Source organism: Psammomys obesus, unplaced genomic scaffold, assembly GCF_907164565.1.
Source record: "Psammomys obesus unplaced genomic scaffold, mPsaObe1.curated_primary_1811, whole genome shotgun sequence".
NCBI classification, from domain to species: domain Eukaryota; kingdom Metazoa; phylum Chordata; class Mammalia; order Rodentia; family Muridae; genus Psammomys; species Psammomys obesus.
In genome coordinates, this window is record NW_026596240.1 from 555,025 (window position 1) to 581,030 (window position 26,006).

The 26,006-nt window shown below is 43.8% G+C and overlaps 1 protein-coding gene across 1 annotated transcript in view; it reads right to left on the minus strand.

Moving 5' to 3' along the window:
* Smyd1 (SET and MYND domain containing 1) overlaps positions 1-26,006 on the minus strand; it is a 42,376-nt gene continuing 16,370 nt past the window's right edge. The window contains exons 3-10 of the mRNA XM_055596380.1: positions 24,602-24,815; positions 23,298-23,428; positions 21,466-21,504; positions 10,196-10,385; positions 4,981-5,073; positions 3,922-4,085; positions 2,312-2,480; positions 1-1,435 (exon numbers count right to left, since the gene is read on the minus strand). Coding sequence (XP_055452355.1) covers positions 1,277-1,435; positions 2,312-2,480; positions 3,922-4,085; positions 4,981-5,073; positions 10,196-10,385; positions 21,466-21,504; positions 23,298-23,428; positions 24,602-24,815 — 1,159 coding nt within the window. The 3' untranslated portion in view covers positions 1-1,276. The remainder of the gene's footprint in view (positions 1,436-2,311; positions 2,481-3,921; positions 4,086-4,980; positions 5,074-10,195; positions 10,386-21,465; positions 21,505-23,297; positions 23,429-24,601; positions 24,816-26,006) is intronic.

The following is a 26,006-nucleotide window of genomic DNA, read 5'->3' on the forward strand; positions in this document are numbered from 1 at the left end:
AAGGGGTTAATGAGCTTTGTTTAATGCGATGACACAGATGCTAAAAATACACAGTTGTGTATCTCTTAACTCCAAGATAAGGGTTTCATTCATTTATTCATTCAATGTACATTTAATGAGCACCTACTATGTTCCAGGACTTATGCTAGAGAGAGAGTGACATGATAAAGGAGGTGGCATTCTGAGTGTTCTCAGAGTGACAGGGTATTAGAAGAGCTGTCATGGCTCTCATCTGGAGCATGCTGACCTGCAGAGCAGCCAGGTGATGTGAGGGCTGGAGCTCCTGGTAGAAGATCAGATAACAGACCTGAGCACCAGAAACCTCCATGTCTTTCCAGAGCAAACTGAACCGCCCTCTCTTAAGGGCAGAAGCCCCCAGAACATGGATAGGATAAAGAAATTAAGCACAGTCATTCACTTGTATGAGCAGAGTCTCACCAGGCAAGGATGAAGCCTAAGCTGATGCACACTGTCCCGGCTTGAAACTCCCACAATCCACTTCTGCTGGGCCCACCATTGCCAGGCATGCAGACCCTCAGCTTCACCCTGAAAAGCCCTTCTCACTCCTCATCTCAGCCAGAAAAACCTCAGCTTTTCTTCAAATAGCCCCCACATCACAAACATCTACAGGCTTGGCGAGTAGGACCAAGAAGGAAAAGATTCCTTCTCTGTGTATTCTAGAGTTATTTCTAAAATTATGTTTCAAGCTCAGACTAGGAACTGAGACCACAGGTGGTCCAAGCAAGGCTCCTTCTTCTTCTAGGCTCCATTGCAAATGAGTTTCAGGCCTCTGAGTAGATCTCAAAGGGCCAAACACAGCCCCAGCCCTTTGATCACAACTCTACACCAGCCTGGGGATACAGACATCACCCATCCCTGGCTGCAAGACCCTGAATATTCCTAACCATAGATGAGACCGCAGCCCCAGAGACGCCTGCACAAATAAACGAGTAGTCGTCTGAGATTCTAGGCACCTGCTACCCTTAGCTCAGGTGTCGCCCCCAGCTCCCGACCCACCCCCAAACACTCACCTCCTCTGAACCTCTCTTCATAGAGTTCACCATTGCATTTACTCTTATGCTGTGCCTTATTTGTTTATATTTGTCCTTCTAGACCAATTATATTTGGGGCTTCTTTATTAAATAGATGGTGGAACCCAGCACCCAACACATATAGAAAAAGATCTGAGGTGAGAGAGCAAAATGACAGTAGGGGACACAGGGTAGAAATCTCCCCAGACCCCCAGGCACATTGCCCCCACTCTCCAACAAGGTCCTCATTGCTTCTTATGGAACAGAGCTGGGGCTGGTTCATTGCTGGGCTCAGCCATGACCTGCATGGGCTGGTTGTTCAGGGCAGCCTCTCGCATCTTGTAGTACATGAATTCATTCTGGCGGAACATACGCAGCTCCATCTCTGTCTGCACCCGCATGGCCTGTGGGACATAGATATACCACTGATAGTGACATGTCCCCAAGACACAGTCGTGACATATCTTTGGATAAATGCCCCTGGTCAATAAAATTCAACTCTATCCCTTCAGAAACATGTCGTGTATGTGTGTGTGTGTGTGTGTGTGTGTGTGTGAGAGAGAGAGAGAGAGAGAGAGAGAGAGAGAGAGAGAGAGAAAGAGAGAGAGGGAGAGGGAGGGAGAGAGAGTGGAGGGAGGGGGGAAAGAGAAAGAAGCACCATTGTGGTCTGGTGGTATTGCAATATGCCTAGCACCACAGAGGGAGGGAGTTGGACCCAGGAGACAGTAGCTAAAGGGTTGTTTTCAGCAGAGAATGCTTCTTGTCATTGTCAGGTGAGGAGCTGGATCTGAATCCTTGATCCTGAACTCTGTGCTTGTGGGACCTCAACAAAGGGGCTTGACCACTTCAGCCCCCTGTTTCACCATCCAGGAGACAGTGAGATTTCCATGCACTTCACAGCAGGTTGGAAAGCTTGGAATGTGCTCACCCACATACCCACAGAGGATATGCAGAAAGAGCTTTGTGTTCAGAGGCTCCGGACACCGTGGTAAGAAAGATTGACAGGGGCTCTGCCTTTGACAAGCTTAGTCAATATACTAAGTTTATATACTGGATATAAAACTAGCCAGCTCCGACCTCCCCATCAAACCACTGGATAGCTACAGACAGAGTGCACCCCTCTCTTGGAAGTCTGTTTCCTCATATCAAGCAAGGGAGAGGGCTAACACATTCTAAGTTCCTTTCTGGTCTAGCTGGCATCCACAAAGCAAAGTCCAGATGAACCAGGACTTCCATCTCAAGAGACCCCCCAACAGTACAGTGACAGCTGAGCTATTTACCTCTAAGTCCTTGGTGATGGGGTGGGAAGGCCCGTGTGTCACCAGCAGAATCGCATAGGCTTTGCAGATCATCCCGTGCCCAGCCTCGATGTTACCAGCATGCCAGTTGGTCAGGCCTGCCCGCATCACAGCCATACCCAGTTGGGCGTTGTTATGGTGGTAGAGCTTCCTGCAGAGGCACAGAATGTGATCGTGACCCATCATCCCAACTGTCCTTACATCTCGACCACACAGGACAACTCCTAACACACCCTGGTGGCTATCACTGACACCTTGACATACATAATTTAGCATCACTTGAGAGAAGAGTCTCAATGAGGAACTTTGTAGGTTAGGTTGGCTATGGGTATGAGCGTGGGCATCTATCCTGAGGACCCATCCATAGCACCATTCCCTGAGAAGGGGATCCTAGATTTGAGCAGAGAGGACCAACTGAGAGCAACCTTGCATGCATTCATTCCCTCTCTCTGCCCTTGACTATGGGTATGATGTGACCTCAGCTTGCTCTGTGCAGTGATGGATTGTGACCTGGAGTTGTGAACTGGCATAAACCAGCAAAGGCAGCACTGACTCTCCTGGCCAAGGCCATGCAGTCCTCGCACTAGTGCTAGGAGGCAGCAGTGGCTGGGGCTGAAAGACATAGAAGTGGCTAATGTTCTACACGGTAAAGCCACCAAGTTGGGAACCAAGCTAAGGCTTCATGGATAACAAAACAGACCTACCTATGCCTGAGCCTAGGGAGCTGGCTGCCATCTGCAGCACCCCTTAAGCTCTGGGGAATGTATAAAGAAGCCCAAGGTCGGAACTATAACTTCAGTGTTCTTCCTGGATGGCACTGGATTTCCTTCTCCGGGCAGGGCTCCTTTGCAGCATGCTGGACAGCGTACCTGAATTTTTTTTTTTTTCGTACCTGAATTTTTAATGACCATCCTCCTTCAAAGAAAAGCTTTCTTGTGACAACACACTCATCTTATCAGAAACACAAATTCCTATGCTAATGTGAACATAGAAGGCAATGGAGAACATTGGTGGAGGAAAATAAGGAAGCAGCACATTATGGTTTATAAGCAAGAATGGCTTCTCTCTCTTCATAGTGTATCTGTGAAAACTCTATGCATGTCTGGCATATATCTGCATACACATATACTTATGTGTATATCCATGTACACAGATGCTTACTATATAAAGATATACACAAGGCAAATATATTGCTATGGTTTAAATAGTGCCCACCCATCAGACCTATGTGTTAAAGGCTTTGTCGTAGGTTATTAAAGGGGAAAAAAAAAGTTTTCCAAGCACTTAAAATCAAGCTTCACTTAGGAAAATCAAGGCAGAAGATGCAGATCACGTGACAAGCAAAGGAGTAACCGCAAACCAACCAGAGCTGGCAATAGGTGTCACCTGAGAGTCAGATGACTTTTTGATCATTATTACTTGGAACACTGTGGTAAAAGGTTCATTTGTAAGGAGACGCACGACCATGACCATGACCTACTGCTAATGCCGTTTGTGTGTATAGGAGGAGCAATCAACTGTGTGCCATCTCTCTGGCGTTCCTGGAATAGACCATTTCAGGAGACCACCTGAGACTCAGGACCATCACCTACATGTAGCCATCCACCATCCTCCTGGCATAGTGCGAGGCCTCCTCAAAGGCCTGGAGGTAGGAGAGGACTTCTGACACAATGCTTAGCAGCCGAAGTACGTAGAGGTTGGTGTCGGCAAACACCGGTTCCTGCTTCTCCAGGCACTCCCGACACAGCTTCACAACCTGAGGGGAGACACAGCTTCATCTTCACCACGTGCCACAGTACATGCTTACCTGACAGGTGGAACATCAAGACAACACCACGCTCCTTGAAAGCTGCAGAGATTTCTGATGGGGGGAGGGGAAAGAAGGTTTGTGGTTTGAACTAACAAAATGGCCTGCATGGCTAAGATGTAGGCATGGGAAAGGGTAGAGTTGGGACACAAAGATGATAGAACAAAGTGAGGAATTTTCAGTCAGTAAGCAGCAGAGCAGTGGAAACTACATATGTGTGTATGTGTGCGTATCTACATCCACACTAAACGTGTGTATGTGTGTGTATAGATAAATCAAGGGAAAATGTATTGCTACGGTTTGGTTCAGTGTCCACTCCTAAGGCCTATGGTTCAAGGCTTAGTCATCAGCCTGTAATGTTACTGGAAGATAGACACGAAGGGGAGAAGCCGGGAATGGTGCTGGTGGAGCCCACAACTTATTCTGGTTCCTAACAAAAAGGTCATAGATTCCCTACCATAAATAACACTCAGTTTTCATGGTTTCTCTCCACCTGACGGTGCAATGCCCAGTGAGCAGCAACAGGCATATATTCAGTGACAGGAAAACAAGCAGGCCATTCTCAGGGTCCGTTCTTCCATTTCTGATGCCACCTGGGCTGTCACAGGCACACTCCCCCAACCCCTAGCACATGGATCCAGCAGTCTTTGCCCTTCTGGGCCAGATCTCCTTGGGCTGAGCATTCCCTGAGAACACACCCTTCAAGGGCACTAAGATAGGAGGGCAGGAAGAGGAATGGCCTTCTAGGAAACGCAACCTGTTCAGTACTCTCCCCCTTTCCCTTCACACACCTCCCTTATTTCCACCCTCCCCCATCACTATCCCCTCTTAGAAGTGCTCTCACCTCATGATACAAACCCTCAGAGCGAGCCTTGTCTATTTTTTCCAGTGTATCCTTTGAGAACTGTGTTATCTCTTTCACCACTTCCTGGGATGGCTAGAAAAGAGAGGGGCATCCAGCTTGAGGTCACCTCATGGGGCAGCCCATTTTTATCTCAGAGTACCTGAAGGCTGGGAAGGTAGGGCACTTGCCTTGTTCACATAAGGCCCAAGGTTCAATCCCACTACTACCAAAAAGGACACAAAAGTAAACTATCTTCCGACATCTGCCATTAAGATGTCTTAATGAAGACTGTCTTCATTAAGACAGTCACTGTAATGAATTTATTCACTGTAGTGAAGGAATCAGCCTTCTTTATTCTTCTTCACTTGAAGAAATGAATGACATTTCTCAAGATCCCTGTAGCTTTTCCAACTGCCTCTTCATGCGGCTTTTCCCACTTTAGTTTAGGTCGGTTTGTTTGGGAGGGTTCCCCAGATGGGCGCTGTGTTCACAGTGTCTGCACCCTTCTTCCCAGAGCAGGCCGCTGCACCCCTTCCCAGTGCTGCTCCTACACAGCGGCAAGGATGATCACCTCGCTTAGACACCTTAGCGGGAAGCTCACCTCTGAGGAAAACAGTGTCTGTCTCTCAGCAGCCACTGACTGCATGTCCCTCCTCATGGAAGGCTAGAACCTAGTAAGAGTTCCCTGTCCACAATGTTCCCAGAACATTGATTATTGATTATTGATTATTGAAGGTCTTGCTCAGGCAATCGTACTGTTGAGATTTCATGGGTGTGGCTTTGTGTCTCTAAAAGACACTACTTCACAGCAGGCATTCTGGTCCTCTGGCTCTTACAATCTTTCTGCTCCTCTAACATCACTGTCCCTGAGCCCTGAGTGTAGGAGCTGCATTGCAGGTGCAGCATTTGGAGCTGGTCACCCCTGTGGTCCCTTATCCTCTGCATTTTGGCCAGTTGTGGATCTGTCATACTCTGTCCGTGCAAAAAAGAAGCTTCTTTAATGCGGAGTAAGAACTGCATTATCTATGATCTAAGGATCAATATTTAGAATACAGTTAAAAGTTATATTGTTTTAGGAAAATAGTAGGCCCTCCTCTGGGTCCAATGGCCTCTCTATCCATGGGTAGAGTGTCAGGAGGGAACTCTTTCCTAATGATTGGGCCTTACGTCCAATTAGACATTTGCTCTTTACCTCCATCATAAAGTTGACACTACCGAATCACTGAGGTCTGCCCAGCCAATCATCATCGTGGTTTTTAGGCTTTATATGTGGGTAGAACTACCAGTAGTTTTTCTCCCCTGAAAGGGAGAAAGAGTTCTGTGAGAACTGTTCCCCAAGAAGAAGGCTTATAATTCAATTCCTCCAAGTCCTGTTTCTGGTGTGTGATGTCTTCTGCAATACGGTCTTACCTCCAAGTGCCAGGAGGCAACCAAGAGCAACGACAGTAGCCTGTATTGTCTGGGGAGTCCCTTGGACATCTCTGACCCATACCTGGCACTGCAGTTTTTGTTTGACAGTCTAGAATTTTGAGTGAGAGCATTATCAGCCAAGGTTGGGTAACTCCATTTAAACTACACACACACACACACACACACACACACACACAAATACACAGAGGAAGGGCATTTTAAATATGGATTTTTATGCAACCTGAACTAGGCCTGTCTTATTTTTTCACGTATGTGTGTGTATAAGAGAGAGAGAGAGAGAGAGGTATGTTCATATGTCTCTAGAGGCCAGAAGAGGGTATTGGCTTCCATGGACTTGGGGTCACGGGCAGTTGTGAGCTGCCTGCCCAATATGGGTGTTAGGAATGAAACCTGAGTCTTCTGGAAGAGCAGCAAGCACTCACCCACTGAACCACCTCTACAGCCCCCTTTTTACATGTCAGTGACTAAGGCTCAGAACTTTGTTACCCCTTGTCCTTGGCAGCGTGAGCCAAAGAGTGAAAAGGAAGAGTATGAAGGATGTTTGTTCCTGGCCTTGGAAAAGTAGCCTTGAAGCCTAGAAAAAGAAAAACCTAATCAGGCTAAACTGAGGAAGGTGTTTTATATTTTCTCGTTTAAAACATTTTGTTTGCATTTCCCGGGGGTTACCATGCATATGTGAAGGTGGTAGAAGACCTTCTGGTGCTGACTGACCAAGACGCTGCTTATCTGGTTTCGGGAAAGTGTTGTGTGAGAAAGAGAAGGGAAACAGCAAGCTTGGCATGGTGGTTCAGGCCTGTAATTACAGCCCTTGAGAGCCTGAGGTGCGAGACATGTTTTGGTCCCAGGTGTGGGATGGGGGACTGATTGAGATAGTCCACAGTAACAGACTATTAGCCTCACGTGGGCTCTGAGAGGTGCTCTTTGCCAGCTGCAGATAGTTTAAAGCTGAGGACTCTGGAGAGAGAATAAATTCCAGAGCTCAGATTGCATGGAGGAGTCCTGAGAAAGAACAAAGCTGCTGCTGCCCCCTCTTAAGCTCCTGTTGCTGTTGTTGCAGCGAGACAAGAAGTTGGAGGTCTCCTGAAACAAGGATTGGACTGTCTCCAAGGAACCCAATGACCCTGACCAGCAGGAAGCAGCTAAGGGAACTGTGCCCCCTCTTCCACTAACCCTTTCTCTCTTCTACCTGGTGTTGGGGTGTGGAAAGGAGTAGGGTGAAAGAGATATAAGAAATGTAAATAAAAGAGTTTTTAAAAACTATACCAACAGCTACACAGCAAGTGCAGGTCAAACTGTGCCTTATGAGACACTGTCTTACATAAATCAAAGCAAAATAATTGTGATGACACAGTACATAGTTCAAGCTGAGGGGAACACTGTTAAATTCTTCAACCTTCCATTTTACAGATGAGGAAAATGAGGCCCCAAAGGGAAAGACTTGCCCAAGCTCAGACATTCAGGGTTATGTCTGGTCTAGAAAACAGGTCTCCTCATTTTTCCTTTTTTCCCCTCTTAATACATTACAATAGCTTAAAAATAAATTAAACAAAGAAAAGAAAAATGATAGCCTAGCAAGGCACACAGCTGCAATCTCAGCCCTTGGGAAGGTGATGAGTTAGAAGCCAGTCTGACCTAAATAGTGAGCTTAAGACCAGCTCGGGCCACACAGCAGGACTCCCACGAATTGTCCTCTGACAGCCACATGTACACACAGGCGTACGGGCCAAAAGGCATACATACAGAATAGGGACATACATAAATACACAAATAAATAAATGTGTTTTTTGTTTCATTCTGTTTTTTTGTGGGGGTTGATTATTTGCTTTTGAGACAGGGTCTCTCTATTATGTAGCTCTGGCTGTTCTAGAACTCACTATGTAGAGCAAGCTGGCCTCAAACTCATAGAGACCAACCTACTTCTACCTCCCTGAAATTAAAGACATGTCCCACCACACCCAGCCAATAAATCTAATTTAAATGTCTTAAGATAGAAAACCCAATTTGGTGTCTAAAAAATATGAGAAAGATTTTGCTTTGAATCTAGTTAGGTTCGAGCAGAAACCATCAATCATTTCTCAGAGACATGTCAACCTGAGAGAATCCACATGTTATCCCCACTAGCAACTGGTGTACAACGATAGAGTTGGTCCCCAAACCACCATCGCCTCCTGACGGTGGGAACCCACCAAAAATACAGAAAGACTTAAAACTACTACATGTTGAAGAATTTTGAAAGGGGAAAAAAAGGATCTTGTTTATTTCCCCCCCAAAAAAATATACTTAAAAAATACTAACAGTATACAAGTCCTTTGACTCTGTTAAAAAAAAAAAAAAAAAAGAAAAGAAAAAAGAAAGAGGTTGTTCCTGTAAACACATAATTTTTGGACCGAACTATTTTATCTCCTGCATGGGAGTATCGACTAAACTTCTCTACCCCATGCTTCACTGACCAACTGGTCACAGCTTTCTTCTAGTTCCTTCTGCATGGATACTGACTATGCTTGCATGCCTCTTTTAATTTTCCTAACGTGGTAAACAGACATGATGTTATAAATTGAACGCCAACCTCTCAAAATCATATGTTGAGTTCCTAAGCCCCAAGACCTCAGAACGCAGCCTGACTTGGAAGTGGCAGCCTTGCAGATACAATTATTTAAGATGAGTCACGTTGAAGGAAGCAGGGTGGATCCCAACCACACGGTTGGTAACCTTATTTAAAAAAAAAAAAAAGACCAACAAGCAAAAGGCAAGATGATGTAAAGAGACACTGGTAGAAGACAGCCTTCTACAAGCTCAGGAGAAACATCTGGAAGATTCTTCTTGCATATCCTGTTGACAGCTGGACCTCGGGCCTCAGGCTTTCCGAGCCGTAAGACTGGTTACACTGAGGTTTAACCGATCCAGTTTGGGGCATGTGCTGTGGCACCTCGAGCAATCTAAGATATGTACATGGCATCTTTGGGCCCTTTAACTCGTTTCCCTTGAGGAATAGATCTCACTGCAGAGCTGCATATACACACCTGCTTCATGCATTTAAATGGCGTAGGGTCTTTTTCTCTGTTTAAATATTTCCCTGTGTATTGGTGTGGGTTTTTTCACTATTTCATTGTTTCTAACAGCACCACTACCATCTGTCTTTATCCACGCACCTTTTAGTGAACATGGAAGTGCCTCTTCTGGCTGGATTCTTAGAAGGAGAATTCCTTGGTGAAAAAGAGTATCCCCATGCCCTGCTGCCCCGTTCTCCCCTCCTGTACGCTCCCAGGCAGGAAACACATGAGCAATTGGCACCTTCTCTGCTTTCTGCTTCCTGTTCCTATGTTATATAAGTGTCTGAACTCACTCTCATTTTTGGCATGAGGCTTTTGCTAGCTACCCTGTCCCCTGGCAGCTCAGCTCTCTCCCAGCTCGGCAAGACTGGCCCATCTTCATAGTACCCACCTCTACAGAACTAGGAAAACCATATCAAATCCCTTTGCCTGCTGGATTTTGATCTGCAGTTCTCCGCATTACGTCATCTGCACAGGGTGAGAGCGGGGAACATAAGCCGAGTGCTTTGTGCCAGCCCTTTCACACAGGTCATCTCACCCACTGTCACAATAACCATGTAGTCAGGCCACTGCTCTTTTCACAGAGAAGACTGGCTTCTTCAAACTTCCCCCCGAACCAGCTGGGGCCTGCCTGCCCTGCTCTGCACTCTATCCCATGCCATTCCTCAAGGCTATAAACCCCACTCTTGCCCAGGTCCTGGGAAGGCAGCCTCAGGCCCTGAGGTGCTGTGTACCTTGGGATCTTCCTTCACGGCCGTGAAAAGGTCATCCTTCAGCCCCTTCTGGCAGTGCTCGCAGGAGCAGTCGAAGTAGTACTGCTTTTTCAGCTGCTGCCTGCGCTCCTCGCTGAGGCGGAGGAAGTCGACATAGGACACCGTCAGCTCCTCACCTTCCGAGATCTTTCCCAGGGCCCGGAGCTCGATTCTGGTGCAAGACAAAAGAGAGTCACAGAACCCAGGCTGGTCAGCGTTCTCCAGGGCTTCCAGGAGCCCAGCCTCAATGACAACAGCTTCCATTAAGGCTCTCAGAAAATGCCCATTCTCTCCAGAAAGGTCACGGTCTAGAGCAAAGTTATCGGACTCATTCGATAGCACATCTGCTCCATTCAGCTAATTTTTCTGGAATTGGTTCAAACAGAAGCCCCATGGAGGACCTGGCTTGGTTTTAAAGCCCTCAGCAGTTTCTATAGTTCCATATGCTCAGTCACGGATCACCTGTAACATATGGGAATAATAACACAAAGAAATCTAAACATCGTGTTCTTAGTTTGAAGACTACATCCTGTGTAACATATCTGTTAAGCTGCCACCATCGTAGGCCATCCTGTGCTAAACCTTTTAATGTCTTTTGTACCTTATGCTTCTAATCAACGGTTCAGGCCTACATTATAAAGGGAATTTATGCTCACTGTAGACCATCAAAGGAATTTAAATACATAAAGGCTGTGGCTCTTAGCCTGGTCCACTTTTGTGTTTTGGAAGGTGGTGCTATCTGGCCATTAGTAGCAGTATTTTTACTTTTTTATTTCCACTCAGTCTAGCTATGGCCCTCCAGTTACTCAGAAAACTAGCCACCTTACTGTATAATAACACAGAAGGTACTGAAGTGAAAAGGCCCCGAGCAACAGAAATCCAACGAGCTAAGCCAGCACAGTGCCTCTCAGCCATGCTTCTCCACCACAAAGTCAGACTGCAAGAAGAGGAGGAGGGGGAGGGGCAAGGCCTGTAAGGCCAGTCCTCAGTGTTCCTGTATACCAAGAGCCTGGAGTCTCACTGCCCATGGAACAAGTGGCAAAAAGCAGCAGGCTGGAAAGAAATTATTGGTCATCACCTCCCAGAAAGATTGTCAGGTACCATGTGGAAAGCAAGATCCTAATGCCCCAGAAAGGTCCAGAGACACCCCCTTCCGTGTCTTCTGTGAAGATAAAGAAGCAGCTGTTGAGAGGCAGGGCTATGGAGTTCCTGCTATCTGGGGTCATCACTTAAGGTTCCAAAGCCTTTCCCAAAAGTGGAGGACATGTGTTAATGCCGAGGGCTGGGCTGGGAGTGCACCTTGGTAGGGAACGCTTGCTAAGTGTTCAGGACTCCCTGGGTCTCCCAGCACTGAAGCCAGGAAAAGAGAGAGAACGAATGTGGAGAGACACCATCGAGCAGAGCCTTGGGAGCCAGAGTGCCACTCTCCTCTTGGTCCCTCATCCCCTTTGAAAGAAGAAAGAACAGGGGCTCTTTTCATATTCTGTCTTATAACATACATGTAAAGCCCATGTTGTCGAAAGGAACCTGCATGTTACTGATAACATTGATTTGTGTTCTGAGGTAACCACTATCAACACACCATACACACACACACACACACACACACACACACACACACACACGCATGCACAGCCTAGAGCCCACTGAGCAGTACAAGGTCAATACTGCCACTCTAACTAGACCCAGTATTTCATGAAGCACCTTGGTCCAAACAGCCACAGAGTGAACTAAGAGTGGAAGGAATGATGACCAGAGAGGCACAGACACTGTGTGTCTCAGAGACGTGGCTGTCCGCTGACCTGAGGGGGAAGACTCAGCTCCAGAATGGCTGACTGCTTGTGTCCCCACCCCCACCCACCCACATTATAATCTGCCAGCAGAGACCACATAGAAGGCAGCTGTTTCTGAGGATGCAGTCTGCTGCCTTCGCAGACAGTTGACTCTCTGATAGAGCACAGTTTCAATGTTAAGCCCTGGCGGTGCCAGGCAGTCAGAGCTCTGGCATTCCAGGGACACTTTCCAATTTTCAGCACAGCTGTAGCTGAAGTTATTAAAAAAAAAAAAAAAAAAAAAAACAAGCAGGAGAGGACAGCCAGGTGTGAGCCTGCTCACTGCTCTCCTGAGAGTCCTGATATTTCCAAGCTGTAGAGGACCCTCATTTCATAGAAAAGGCTGCCAACATCAGAGAAATAAGTAATTTCCCTCAAAGTACCAGAGCTCAAGAAGACTGAACCAAGGTCAGAATTCAGGTACCTTTTGTGCCCTTTAGGCTTACAGCCAATGGCTTTCAGCTGCCTCCTGGGTCTGTGATGGATACGCAGGGAAGGGCCTATTTTTAGGGTTCCACTGATGTTCAAAAATGTCCTATGTGAGCCACTCCTGGGCTAGTGAAGACAGTGGATGGCTAGTGTCATGACACAATAGGATGGCAAAGGGGAAGCATTCTTCTATTTAGCCACATCCCCAGCCTCCATATCCTATATTCTGGTCACAAAATTTGGGAAATTATGAACTCCTCACTAGACCCATTTACAAAGCTGGCCACAATGGAGACACATCATGTTCCAGTATGGTTCAGTGGCAAATTGGTTAGTATTTTTAGAAACTCTGCTTGCCACGCAAGACTTCAGATATAGCAGATTATTTAAATAGTTGGGAAGGGGGATCAAAACCAAATGAGTGCTACATAGGAAGTTCAGGGTCAGTGTCAGTTATTCAGTAGGCTCCCATATATGAAAGAAGGAAGGAAGGTAGGAAGGAAGGGAGGGAGGAAGAAAGAGCGAGAGGGAGAAAAAGAGAGAAAGAAAGAAAGAGAGAAAGAAAGAGAAAGATAGAGAAAGAAAGAGAGAAAGAAGAAAGACAGAGAGAGAAAGAAAGAAAGAAAGAAAGAAAGAAAGAAAGAGAGAAAGAAAGAGAGAGAAAGAAAGGAAGGAAGGAAGAAAGGAAGAAAGAAAGAAGAAAGAAAGGAAGGAAGGAAGGAAGGAAGGAAGGAAGAAAGAAAGAAAGAAAGAAAGAAAGAAAGAAAGAAAGAAAGAAAGAAAGGAAGGAAGAAAAAGAAAGGAAGGAAGGAAGGAAGGAAGGAAGAAAGAAAGAAAGAAAGAAAGAAAAAAGAAGGAAGGAAGGAAGGAAGAAAGGAAGGAAAAAGAAGCGAGTGAGGAACAGGAAAGAAGAGGAGTAGTAAAATGGAAGAAAACAAGAAAAAAAGAGAAAAGGGGAAAGGAGAAGGCACAGGGAGGAAAGAGAGGAAAAAGGAAGTTTCCAAAAAGGAATTAACTTTGTCACTTCAATATGAAAATATGGCTATAATCTCAGCTACTCCGAAGACTAAAGCAATAAGCTCAAGTGCCTAGACAACAGAGCTTAAGGCAAACCTAGGCAAATTAGTGATGGTTTCAAAATTAAAAAAAAAAAAAAAAAAAAAAGGCTGGAGGTATATCTCAGTGGTGGATTGCTTGTCTGACAGCTGAGGCCTTAGGTTCATTCCCTAGGACTAGAAAGAAGGAAAAAGAAGAGTAGAGGTGAGGGAGGAGGAAGGAGAGAATCCATAAATCCCCATCCCATTTCACACTACAAATGCCTCTCAATACATAGCAGGGTATGTCCAAATAAATTCATGATATGTTGAAAACACTAAAGCATGTACTTAATACACCTCATACTGAGCATCATGGCTTAGCTTTGCCTGCCTTAAATGTGCTCAAAACATATTCAATAACCCATAGTCAGGTAAAACCAGCCAGCACAAAGCCTGTTTTACAGTGAAAGGACGAATGTCTCCCATAGTTTATCACCATACTAAAGTTAAGAAACATCATGGTTATATCCCTACGTGTTTGTTATTATCATAAAGCATTGAAACTGTTAAGTCAAACCACCATAAATTACAAACTATCTTTATCCAGAATCAGGAACAAAGGGATGAACAGTGATTAAAATCATCACTGCAGGAGCCAATGAGGGCTTAGCCCTGCTCTTGCCTCCACCCAGCTCCCTTCACCAGTCTGATTTCCCCTAGGGCCCACCCCTTCCAGTACGCTACAGTTCTGTAGTGGAGCTAACCAAACTACAAGCAAGCAGCTTGTCCAAGTGTTTCCTGCAGGCATTAGGAACAATGCCATGGAGGCTTAGAACTAGGGAGGTCCTGAGAGTTGCTTTTTTTTTTTTTACTGTTGTTTATCTTGTTATTTTTTTTTTTTTTGTTTTGAAACAAGGTCTTATGTAGCCCAGGCTGTCTCAAACTCATTTTGTACCCAACTTTGACTTAGAACTTCTGATCCTCCTGCTCTACTGCCCAACTGCTGTATATATGTTCCCTTAACCTTCACACTACAGGTTTGTACCCCAGCCCAGGACACAAGGATAACTGTCCAAAGTCACAAGTAGTACACGTTGACACAGGAAAACCAACCACTCCTGCCCCTCACTCCAAAGCTCAAACTTTGGAATACAATATTTCTTTTTAAATCCACTTGAGTTTTTTTAGCCTAGCGGAAACAAAAACCCACGTGGTGGTCATCACTGAGAAAAGACCAGGGAATATGGAATTTCAGATGAGCTAAACTTGAGTTTCCAGGCCAGGCTCACCCAAAATGGCTGCAGAATAAATTATCTCTTCTACCATTTAAGAGGAGAGATGTGGTTTTAAAATTGACAATTACCATGCCACAACATGAGAATGATATACTTTTCACCAGAGGAATCCCCTGAACAGAAGCCAGACACGGGCATGGACCCATTGAGTCCAGACCATCTGGTGTAACTTCTGATGAAGCAGCCAGCCTCCACCTTATGCTTAAAAGCAATCTTACAGTAAAGACAAACTAAGATCATTCCTGTTTGATCAAGCCTCTGTTTCTCAAGGATTGGGCTATGCCCCACCTGTAACCTTAGCTACAAATGGCCTGTCTCGGGAAATGGTAACTATGTCTTTTTTTTTTTTTTTTTTTTTCAAAAAGTTGTAATGACTACCTTGCAACCCTGCCTTTGTTTCAAAAGGTTACTATGACTACCTATTGTTATGACTACCTTATCATGACTACCTTGTTACAACCACCTTGCAATCATGTCTTTGTTTCAAAAGGCTGCTAGGATCAACTTATTATGCTTCCATTCTGCTCCATTTTCCCCCATTTGGAAAGCCCCTATCCCTGAACTATGAAAACCCTGTCTTCAGCCTATCCAACGCTAACCTCTGGAAGTCAACTTAGGTGGGGCAACCCATGTACATGAATATAAAAGCTTGCTTTAATTAATCTGGTCATGATGATCTGAGTTGGTGGTCTTTCCCCTCAAATCTTTAGGATGAACAACTTCCTCAGGTGAGCTGTTGGTGCATTCTTGGAGGGGTGGGCAGAGAAGCTTTAGACTCTCTTGGTTTGGTCAATAGTCCATTTGTTTATTTCAACCAGGTTAACAAAGATCCTAGTTTGGAAGATGTGTTTTTGGTTTGCGTTCTAAGTATTTGGTTAAAGTATCTAGTTTGTTTGCTTGCTTTGAAAATGCTCCGGTCTAGACCAGTTGTTCTCAACCTTCCTAATTCTGTATCCCTTTAATACGGTTTCTCTTATTTCAGAGACCCCCACCATAAAATTATTTTTGTTGCTACTTCATAACTGTAATTTTGCTACTGCTATGAATCCTAATGTAAATACCCGATATGCAGGATATCTGATATGTGACCCCTGTGAAAGGGTCTTTTGGCCCCAAAGGCAGAATGACCCACAGGTTAATAAGATCCATTTGTCTAGACATTTTGTTTGTTCGCTTGCTTGCTTTTGTATCTCTGAAGCCATTTTGGATTCTGTTTAGCTTGTTTTCAGGGTTTTTTTCTCTTTTGGAACTTTGAAGGCATTTTGGTTTTTGTTTTGCTTGTCTTTGTTTTCACTGTCTTTGAAATGTTCTGGTTTATTATTATTTGGCCTTTGTCTCCTGGTATTCCTCCTCAAATTCATAGTTCTGTGTTTTTCTGCTGTTTCTTCTGTGACCTGACCAAGACTTTAGCTTAGGAATTTTATGACACCTACTAATAAAGATGCTAAAGGGAAGAGGCACTTGTTTCTCTCCCAAAACACTGATGTAAGGAGCAATGCCAAACGATGCACAATGACCTCATAGGGAAACCAAACAAACATACCCCATTCCTGTGTTGGCAGGAACTGTCATGGCTCATCTAGGAAGGCACATAATGAGGGATTGGCCACTCAGGGTCTTGAGACCCCTCCCATTTTTGTAAACAAAAATAGGAAATGTTTGCTATCAGGTTCTCCAGTTTGATATGTGAAAGTTCCTAACCTGCAACTATTTAGAAAATCGGGAGATCTAAAAAATAACCTAAACCTTTGTGTCTTAGTTACTGTTATACTGCTGTTAAGAGACACAACTTAAGGCAATTTATAAAGTAATTATAAAGTAAGCATTTGACTGAGGATTATTTATGGTTTCAGAGGGTTAGTCCATGACCATCACAGCAGAAAACATGGTGGCAGGCAGGCAGACATGGTGCTGGAGCAGTAGCCAAGGGCTCACATCTGATATACAAGTTGCAGGTAAAGAGAAAGCAAAACTGGGTACGGCATTGGCTTTTTAAACATCAAAGCCCACCTCCGATGACACACTTTACACGAAGGCCACACCTCCTAATGGTTTAGAAATAGTTCTGCAAACCGAGAAGCAAACATTCAAGTATATGACCTATGGGGCCATGCTCATTCAAACAACTACAATTTACTACCTTTAAAATGCTTTGCATGCTTAACAAAGTCCTCGGCAATCATGTTTAAAAACATAAATCACAAAGGGCACCCTGCTTTAATTAAAGCATAAAATATCTGTCAAAAATTGATAAAATTGGTAATTCTTAATAAAGTTATTCAAAAAACTCTACATCTGATTTAAATTAGATATTAAAATTGTTTTCAATTTTATTTCAAAATAATGGATAAATTCTAGAGTAGATGTTTTGTTTCTGCATGAGGATATGTGTGGTATGTATACAAACAAAATTTAAAGATTTTAAGAATATTTTTTATTATTACCGCCTTTTTAAAAACAAATGTATAAACAAAGAGGTTTTTCAAGATTCTTAGTTTGGCCAGGCCTATGTAAGGAAAAAAAAAAAAAAAAAAAAAAAAAAAACCTAAAAATTTTTTATTCTCATTTTAAATAATCCTAGAGTTTATAGATCACCTTAGTATATTACATCTTAATGATGTAGTTTTGAAAATTATTCATTTCTGTTTTTTGTTTAAAAAATAATAAAGTTATGAATGGCAAACCTTATCCTGCTCTGGATGCCTTATCCTACTATTTTAAGGGTTTTGTTTTGTTTTTTTCAAGACAGGATTTTTCTGTGTAGCCCTGGCTGTCCTGGACTTTGTACACCAGGCTGGCCTCGAACTCACAGTGATCCGCCTGCCTCTGCCTGCCTCTGCCTCCCGAGCCCTGGGATTAAAGGTGTGTGCCACAGCACCTGGCTAGTCTTCTCTTACCTTTGGCGCCTCAGAAACACTAGTCAAAGTAAATACTTTTTATAACAACAAAATTCAAGCTTTAAAATAACTTGAAGTTTTAAAATAACTTGAATATTTTATTAGTAATTAATTTAAATTTAGTTAAGATAACTGTTAGATATCTAAAATATCATGTTTTCTGTATTTTAGATATAGCCTCCTTAGCTTTCATTTAACATTTCCTCACTAAAATTGTTTTCTAAATTTTGTAATAAGAATAATGTTAAGATTAAAGTATGTTGTAAAAGATCGTTTTAAAAATGTAGTTGTAACTTAGTTCAAAACCATATACCCTGAGATAAAATTAATGCTTGATTTTCTATGATATTCTCTCAAGGTGTGATTTGGTTTTAGTGTCCTTTGACTACACAGACATTTAAAATCTGTGATTTAATATGTTTACCACTGGACAGAGCTTTTGCTTTAGAGTCTTAAGCCATTGTTTTAAACACATATACATATGTTCATATACATATATGTATGTACATGTGTACATGCGTTTAGAGAGTGACGCCTATTTAGAATATTCCTAACTTAAAGAGTGATTATGAAACTTGTTTTGATGGACAAATATTTAGATCTGTTCATAAAATGTTGAGAGCCAGGTAACCCAAGGTTTTCTCAGAGGCCCAATGAAAGGACAGAAGGAACCTAGATCTGTGTCCTTGCCCAAGGGCAGGCTTAATGAGTCTAGGTAGGGCTGAAGCCAGAGCTGGAATGAAGGTTTCAATCCTGGGAACCTGGCTTTTCTCCCTGAAAAGATAAGAGTTATCAGCCCCACGGTGCGGGATGCCCCGTCTGTGATTCCCCTTGTGCAATATTGCCTGATTAGCTTCCTGCTGACTCTGTCCAATTATATGATGGCTTTCTGCTGACGCTGCCCTATTTTCCTCCAACAATTGCACATAAGATTTTGTACTTCTCAATAAACCTTCCTGGTATAAGACACAGCTAATGCAAGATCACCTGACCCCAGCTTTTCTATCTTGTATATTTTCTCATCTTCTTTCTGGTCCTCCCCATTAGGACCCTGTCACTGAGGAATGACAGAGGAGGCCAGGTCAATACAATTTGATCTAGCAGATAAACAAAAGATGCATAATATTGTAAAAAAATTAACTTTAGTAATTAAAGAGCAAAATTAGTTGCAGAGTCTTCAGAAAAACAGAGGGCAGATATTCTATCAACTGAAAGAAACTCCATTCTGATTAAAAGATCAGGACTGTACAGGCACTTCTAAGTCGCTGCTAGGAGACCAGGAAGTTCCTCCTCTCATCTGAGAGCACATTAGTGAGCACTCACAGTGCTGCATGACACCTCCCTCCAACGCCACCAACAAGCGAGCCCTCCAAGTGATGAAGCATTTCGCTCACTTTTTGTTTCTTAATTGTTCTTGTAATTAGATGTTTAAAATGCTTATGATATCCATTTTTCTACCTGGTATGTTTCTATTTAAGATTTATTTATTTATTATTTATACAATACTCTGTCTGCACGTATGTGTATACAGGAGAAGGCACCAGATCTCATTATAGGTGGTTGTGAGCCACTGTGTGGTTGCTGCGAATTGAACTCAGGGCCTTTGGAAGAGGAGACAGAGCTCTTAACTGCTGAGCCATCTCTCCAGCTTCCCCTGATATATTCCTAAACAATAAAATACATAATTTTGGTTTTAATGAAATTAAAATATTATGTCCTTTCATTTGGTCATGCTTTTTTGTTGTGACTATTGCTTACCCTGAACCCTACCTTATTCAAAATTAATGTTTGAAGGATTCAAGTTTTTTCATTGTTTTTATAAGTACATATATATTATAAATACATAAATATGTATATTCTCATTATTCAGTATAATTCGGACAAAACAAAACATTTACTTTTAAATTAAACGTTCACTCCATTTACTGTAGCTAGAGATATCCAAAGATTTGGGTTAACTATTCTTATCCAAATTATACAAAGGGCAACAGTCTCTAATAGCAACAACATTCATGATGATTTATACATTAAGTACTGATGTTTACTCATTTTAATTAGTATCTAAAATATCCTAAAGTACAATTAGCTAAGATAAAAATTAATTGAGCAATATTTATTTTTACTAATTAAAAAGGAAACACTGCTACATCGACTTATTCTAACGTCCCATTTCTTTTTTCTTTCTTTTTTTAAATTTATTTATTGTTTTATTAATTACAGTTTATTCACTTTGTATTCCAGCTGTAGCCCCCTCCCTTGTCCCCTCTCAATCCCATCTTCCCTCCCTCTTCTGCTCCCATTAAAGTTCCATTTCTAACAATTTAAATATAAGTAAGATAATTCATAAAGTACAAATAACTATAAATACAGGGGGATCTAATAGTCAATCCCATTTAAACATGTAAGTTTTGGTTATTTTAGAAATGTTTGGTTCATATTTTACCTTCACCACATTAAGCCAAACTGTGTTCTTGATTACTTTATTTTAGATATTGTCGTCCTATGTCACATGTCAGTGTTTTGTCAGAAACAGACAGTGTAAAAAATTCAGATGTGGGTCATAATGAGTAATAAGTTTGATGTGACCTAGGAGTTTCTTTCTTAGTGGCCTTTCGCAGCTCTGTGTCTGTTCTGAAGTCACTGTCGTGCCTACTGCTCAGCCTCATCTACATCAGATCCTAGGAGTAAGTCCTCCTAGCTATGAGGGATTTTATAATATTTAATCAATATGTCGCATCTGCGTGGACGAAATGGGATGCTTGGCCAGAATGGGGATCTGTGAACAAAAACCCCTGAAAAGAAGCTGTGTCTGCACTGATTGGCTGGTTAGAATTTCAGTACTGTGGAGCAGCTGGAACGTTGCAGGTCCAGGGCAAGTTACTTTGCCATAGGCTAGTTCTAGCCCACCTCCGTGCCAGAACTAACTATCCTGTGACCCATAGGTAGAAACCTCTTAGAACTTATTAACGTAGCAGACTATTAGCTTTCACCAAAGATAAGGATATTATCAGATAGCATCTTGGGCCTATAGAAAAGCATCCCTCATCTTGCTGTACCGCTTTTCTGATCAATGTATTTTAAACTTGCCTTGATTTATGACTTTCTTTGTCCTGTGAAGCTATAGAAAAAAATGAAATAAAAATGAAACCTTCATGAAAATGCTACAATTTTGGAATATGGAATTTAGGGCAACCTAAATCTATGTCATTCAAAATAGCTCCAGAATAAACTATCTCGTTTCCTTAAAAAAAAAAAAGTTCAAAGTAAAACATTACCTAAGCCACATGTTCACAGCTTTGATCAGTAAAAAGTACACTATGAATACATATTTACCAAAATGTAACAGCTCTGGGCACTGTCAGCTTGGGTGAAAAGCTGGGTCTACAGATGAACACAGTTTTTGGTGCATTAGTAATAGGCATTCTATTCCATGGAAAGCAGAGGTTAAGAAGACAATGTAGTTTGGGGCCGAAATGGTAACTAGAAAGGTTCACACTTTAGGAAAAAGTAAAGAAGTGAGGAGTGATAGGGAAGGAAGAAAGCAAAGAAAAAACAAAGGCCAGGCAAATGGCAGGTGGGTGGGTGAGGAGGAAATAGGAAAATTCAAGTACTTGAGAAATCGCCATTCAGTGAAGCCAAGACAGTGCAGAGCAGGGCATGACACATGGCAGCAGGCAAGGGCAGGAAAGGCTGGTCCTGGGAAGCCAGGTGAGTGAGGGAGATGGGTCAGAGAAACAGGGATGTGTGAGAAGACTGACCCACCTCATCTGCGTGTGAAACATGGATTTCACTGCCTCATGACTGAAAGACAAAACAGACACCCACAAGGAAATCAATACCACTGCAGCCAGAACAGTGCACAGCATTCTGGGCCCACGACATCAGAGCACTGACAGCCTGGCTGGGCTCCCCTGCCAAGATGCCGCCTGCTCCAGTGAAAGCACACGGGACAGGGCACTGCAGAACAACTGACTTCCTTTCCCAGGTCCTCAGTGTTCCACTTAGAGTACAGCCATGAGACTGTGACAAGACAACACAACTGAGAACAGTGCTAAGAAGTGTAGGGGTGTTTTTACTGTCCCAGGGACAAGCATGAGGGGTAAATAAACATGGCTTCTTTGGATGACTCTCTTGGGGAGAATTCTAATTGTATATGTAGAGCTTATGTATTGTTGAGGTTAAAGTTGGGCCCCAATACCATATCCATGGTTACTTTCAGTGCAGTAGGCAGATAGGCAATGATGGTGACCTCCTCCCTTGCAGAAAAGCCAACAAACCCAGGAAACACATGGCCACTCACAATTAGTACATTCACAGAAGCTACAGCAGACACCAGGGATGCCCTGGGTCACTGGCACTTCCAGAAGGCCCATCTAGAAGTTGTGCACAGCTAAACATGATTCACTCTGCTTACCAGGCTAAACCTGAGCAACACACCCTCTAAAAAGACTCCTTACAGTCTGGGTCAAATGTTCCTAGAGACTTAGAGAGAGGAGAATAACATGCTAGAAAACCTTATTCTCAGAGTCCAAAATAAGCTTTCCCAGTCTAACTGTGTGAGACACGCTGGAGTCAGAAAGAGGAAGGAAATAACGAATCAGTCTTGGCTATGTTGCCACTTCAAGCTGGTCCTCAGCTGAGACCCAGAAATCACTGTGCCTAGCTTTGAGGAAAGGGCATAAAGTTGCTGACTGATGGCTCAAATTTGGCTTTATATCTGTCATAAGAGACCATCTTTATAGTAAATGCAATGTATGTTTTTCAGGCTTCATCCCCCAGATCTCCCCAGCCCAGGCCATGCACATCAGGCCCCAAGCTGTTCACTGATCCTTATCCTTTGGTGCCCCACTCCCAAGATGCGAGTGTTTGCCCATGTGTCTTTGATCTGTGTGCCTTCCTGGGGGGCAAAGGGCTGAGCTCTGAGGACTGCATCACCCAGGTTCCTTTGCTCTTTGGCTTCTGGGTGAGGTTGGCCAAGGGGAGGAGAATACAGCTGAAGTTGTTAGCCCATAATCTTAGCAGTGGCTAGCTTCTGTGCAGGCACTGTTGTGTGGCACAGCTCAGCCGAAGGAGCCTGATCATGGCTCAAACGGCCACTGGCTGCAGCAAGAGCTTTCTCTGCTTGGTCTGCTAAGTCTAGGAATGGTTTTGTGTGCTCAGCACTGTCCTCACCAGTCCTTACTGATCCTTCCTGAAGCCTGTCTATACACCTGAAAATTGTCCTTTCATTAAGTTCTGTTTGAGTAAAGTCCTTTCTAATTTCTACTAGAATCTTAGCTAGCATAGGCTCCTGCCAAATACTTTTTTTTGATGCTTTGGCTCTAGGTAAATAACCCCAGAGTTCAAGTTTTAGAGCAGTAGTTAATGATTATCTAATACATCTAGGCAGACTTAAAGACTCAGAATGTCTAGGGTAGAATTCTTCAGCATCTACCCCAGCTCCTTCCTCTCCTCACAGTCTGGAGTGAGATTCTGATTCACTGAACATCACCTAACTATGGTAGCTCAAGTCCAGAAGTTTGACTTTGTTTGAAATCAAGTGGAAAAATTGTGTCTGGTCCCCACTGTGCAAGTCCGGATAAAGGGACACTCACTTGCCATTGTTGAATATGACAGTGCAGTTAGGCCAGCAGTCATGGTTCACCAGGCCCAGGTTGGGGAAGATGCCCACGCCGACTGCCTGTAGGCCTCTCTGGTCACTGAGAGTGAAACCGTTGCAGTTGATCTACCCGAAGGACAGGAGAAAAGAGTCAGTCAGCAGACCTGCTACAGAATGTAATTGTTGAAACAGTTGTGTAAAAGGTTTAAAAAACAAAGGGTCTAATGAATCTGAGGAAGGGACTGGTGGAGATGGAAACGGGCAGAAACACAGATAGGACAGAAACAGTAGGGGTGGGGAGAGCGCAAGCAGAACAAATTATGTGCATGTGGAATTGACCAAAAGCAAAACTGATCAATTTTTTTAAAGAGAGCCCATTCTAATTCTGAAGATGCTTAGTGTCTGCAAACCCTCTCCTGTTTTCTGTGTGATTCCAGATGACCTATGAAATGAGTGCCGTGAGGGGAGTCCCATACTTACCAAAGTCCTACCACTTTGGAATTTGTAGTAGTTCTAGCCCAGTAAAATCAAAGATAGGAATGTTGGCTCCTCAATTCCACATCTGGGTCTCAAGACTCCTTTTCAGCATTCATCTTGATTTATTTCTCAGTGCTCTGGTGTGTGTGTGTGTGTGTGTGTGTGTGTGTGTGTGTGTGTGTGTGTGTCCAAAGCAAATAAGAGCAAATACTATGAGCTGGAGAGGTGGACTCAGAAGGTGAATACAATAGGTTTGAGAATTCAAAGCCAGCTGGGCTACATAGCAAACCACCACCTTAAATGATAGATAGATAGATAGATAGATAGATAGATAGATAGATAGATAGATAGACAGACAAATAGATATAAAAACGAAGAGAAAAATACGGTAGAAAAAAAAAACTGGCATTATTTGAAGTTTCTGTCTCTTCCAGACTTTGGCCTTCTCTCCTGCATCTGGTCTGACTGCTCCAGAAGCTTCTCAGTTGGATAATAACGAGTCACCATGGCCTTTCTAGTATGAGAAACTATACTGGAAGAATCTATGTTTATTTTAATGGGCTCATTTAGGAGTCTGACTCTGGGTTCAGAACCAGAGGTGGCAGTAGGTATTCCTGCTGTGTCTGGGAAGCAAGAGGGCAGACTTCATATCTCTAGCTGCCTGGGCTAGCGGCCATTGCCATGGAAACAGAAGTCACTGTCCAGGGCAGCTGGGGCTTCCTTCCATCTGGGAAAGTCTGTTATCAAAGGGGAAGAAGGGAAGAGGAAGGAGACAGACGTGGAGGACAGAGCAGGGGTGCTGGAGGGGAAGGAAGGCCATACCACACCAAAGATGTGTGAGATATACTGCATGCTGAACTGCTGGCTCTGCGGTGGCCAGTACTGCAAGAAGGTATCCACGTCCACACGCAGTTCCTTCTGCTCCTCCTCCCCAAAGTGCTCCACGTGGTTCTGCAAGTCATCCACCGACACCAGGCAACCCTCCGTGAGCCCAGTGCCCTCTCTCTCCACCCGCCACATGATGCGGGCCGCCAGCCTGGGAAGAGACAGCATTAGGGAGGCCTAGGCACTCAACATTCATTCACTCATTCAGCAAGCACTAGTGCCTAATGCATGCCAGGCGGTGTCAGGGCCAGACTTCTGTCAAAAGCTTCTTGCACTGTGGAAGATTTCAGTAAACAAGATCATTTTAAAGTAGCGCTGAGGGCTATGCAGAAAATAAATTAGAGTGACATGACGGAGTGGCAGGGGAGGGGAAGCTAAGGTGGTCAGAGCAGTATGAACCACCAGATACATGTGAGCAGGGACTGGAACGGACACAGGATCTGGCTCTAGGGACTGAAGGAAGAGCAGCCATGCTATTCTGTAGTCTAGGGCAAACAGAGCAAGAAAGCCCAGGTGGCTGCAGCATAGAGGACGAGTAGAAGGTAGACAGACAGACAGGAGCCAGCTCACATGGGATCTGGGACACAGAGACACGCAGCATCCTGAGTCTTGGGCCTAAGTCATGAGAAAACAAGGCAAAATGGGATAGGAGAGGACCCTGATGATCTTTGAGTTTGACACACGGGGCATGCTTCACCCAAGAGCTCCCTTGTTAACTGTTAGGTGGCACGTTCCCCCCAAAAATGAATTCTGTGTCCCAGAAATCCTTGCTGTCACACTGTCATGTGATGACTGGGGATTGGTGGTCCAGGCAGACCGGCTCCTGTAAGGAGAGATTTCTCCCCTTGCTTGGCACAGTGCAGGCCTGATTTTTTTTCTGTTTGGGTCAGAATTATACTTAGAAACATGCCCTTCTAGGTTCTCCAGGTACTTGGGAATCAAAAGGTCTCCTTCCACACAGAGCCCAGGGCAACACAGAGAAAAATAAGATTCAGGATAAGGTGTGGGAAATATTAGTGGCTTCTAAATCCCGTGGACATGGTCCCAAGGAGAAGGGAGAACAATTTGTGACAGATTTGAAGTTAGTAAGAGAAGTGAAAAATGGTAGCTGTGCAGAGAAAAGAAGCCAGGAGACGAATTTATTCTGGGTCTCAAAGAATATGACTCCAGTAGAGAGAGAGAGAGAGAGAGCCTGGAGAGGCTGAGGGACTCATCCTGTAGAGTCCTAAAAGTTCCCACATGAGGGCGCCCTTCTTGATTGCCACACCCTGTGTGCCCTGCAAATGTTTTATAGTTATCACTATCCTCACCCACGTCTCCTCCAGGTCAGTCTGGATTCCTA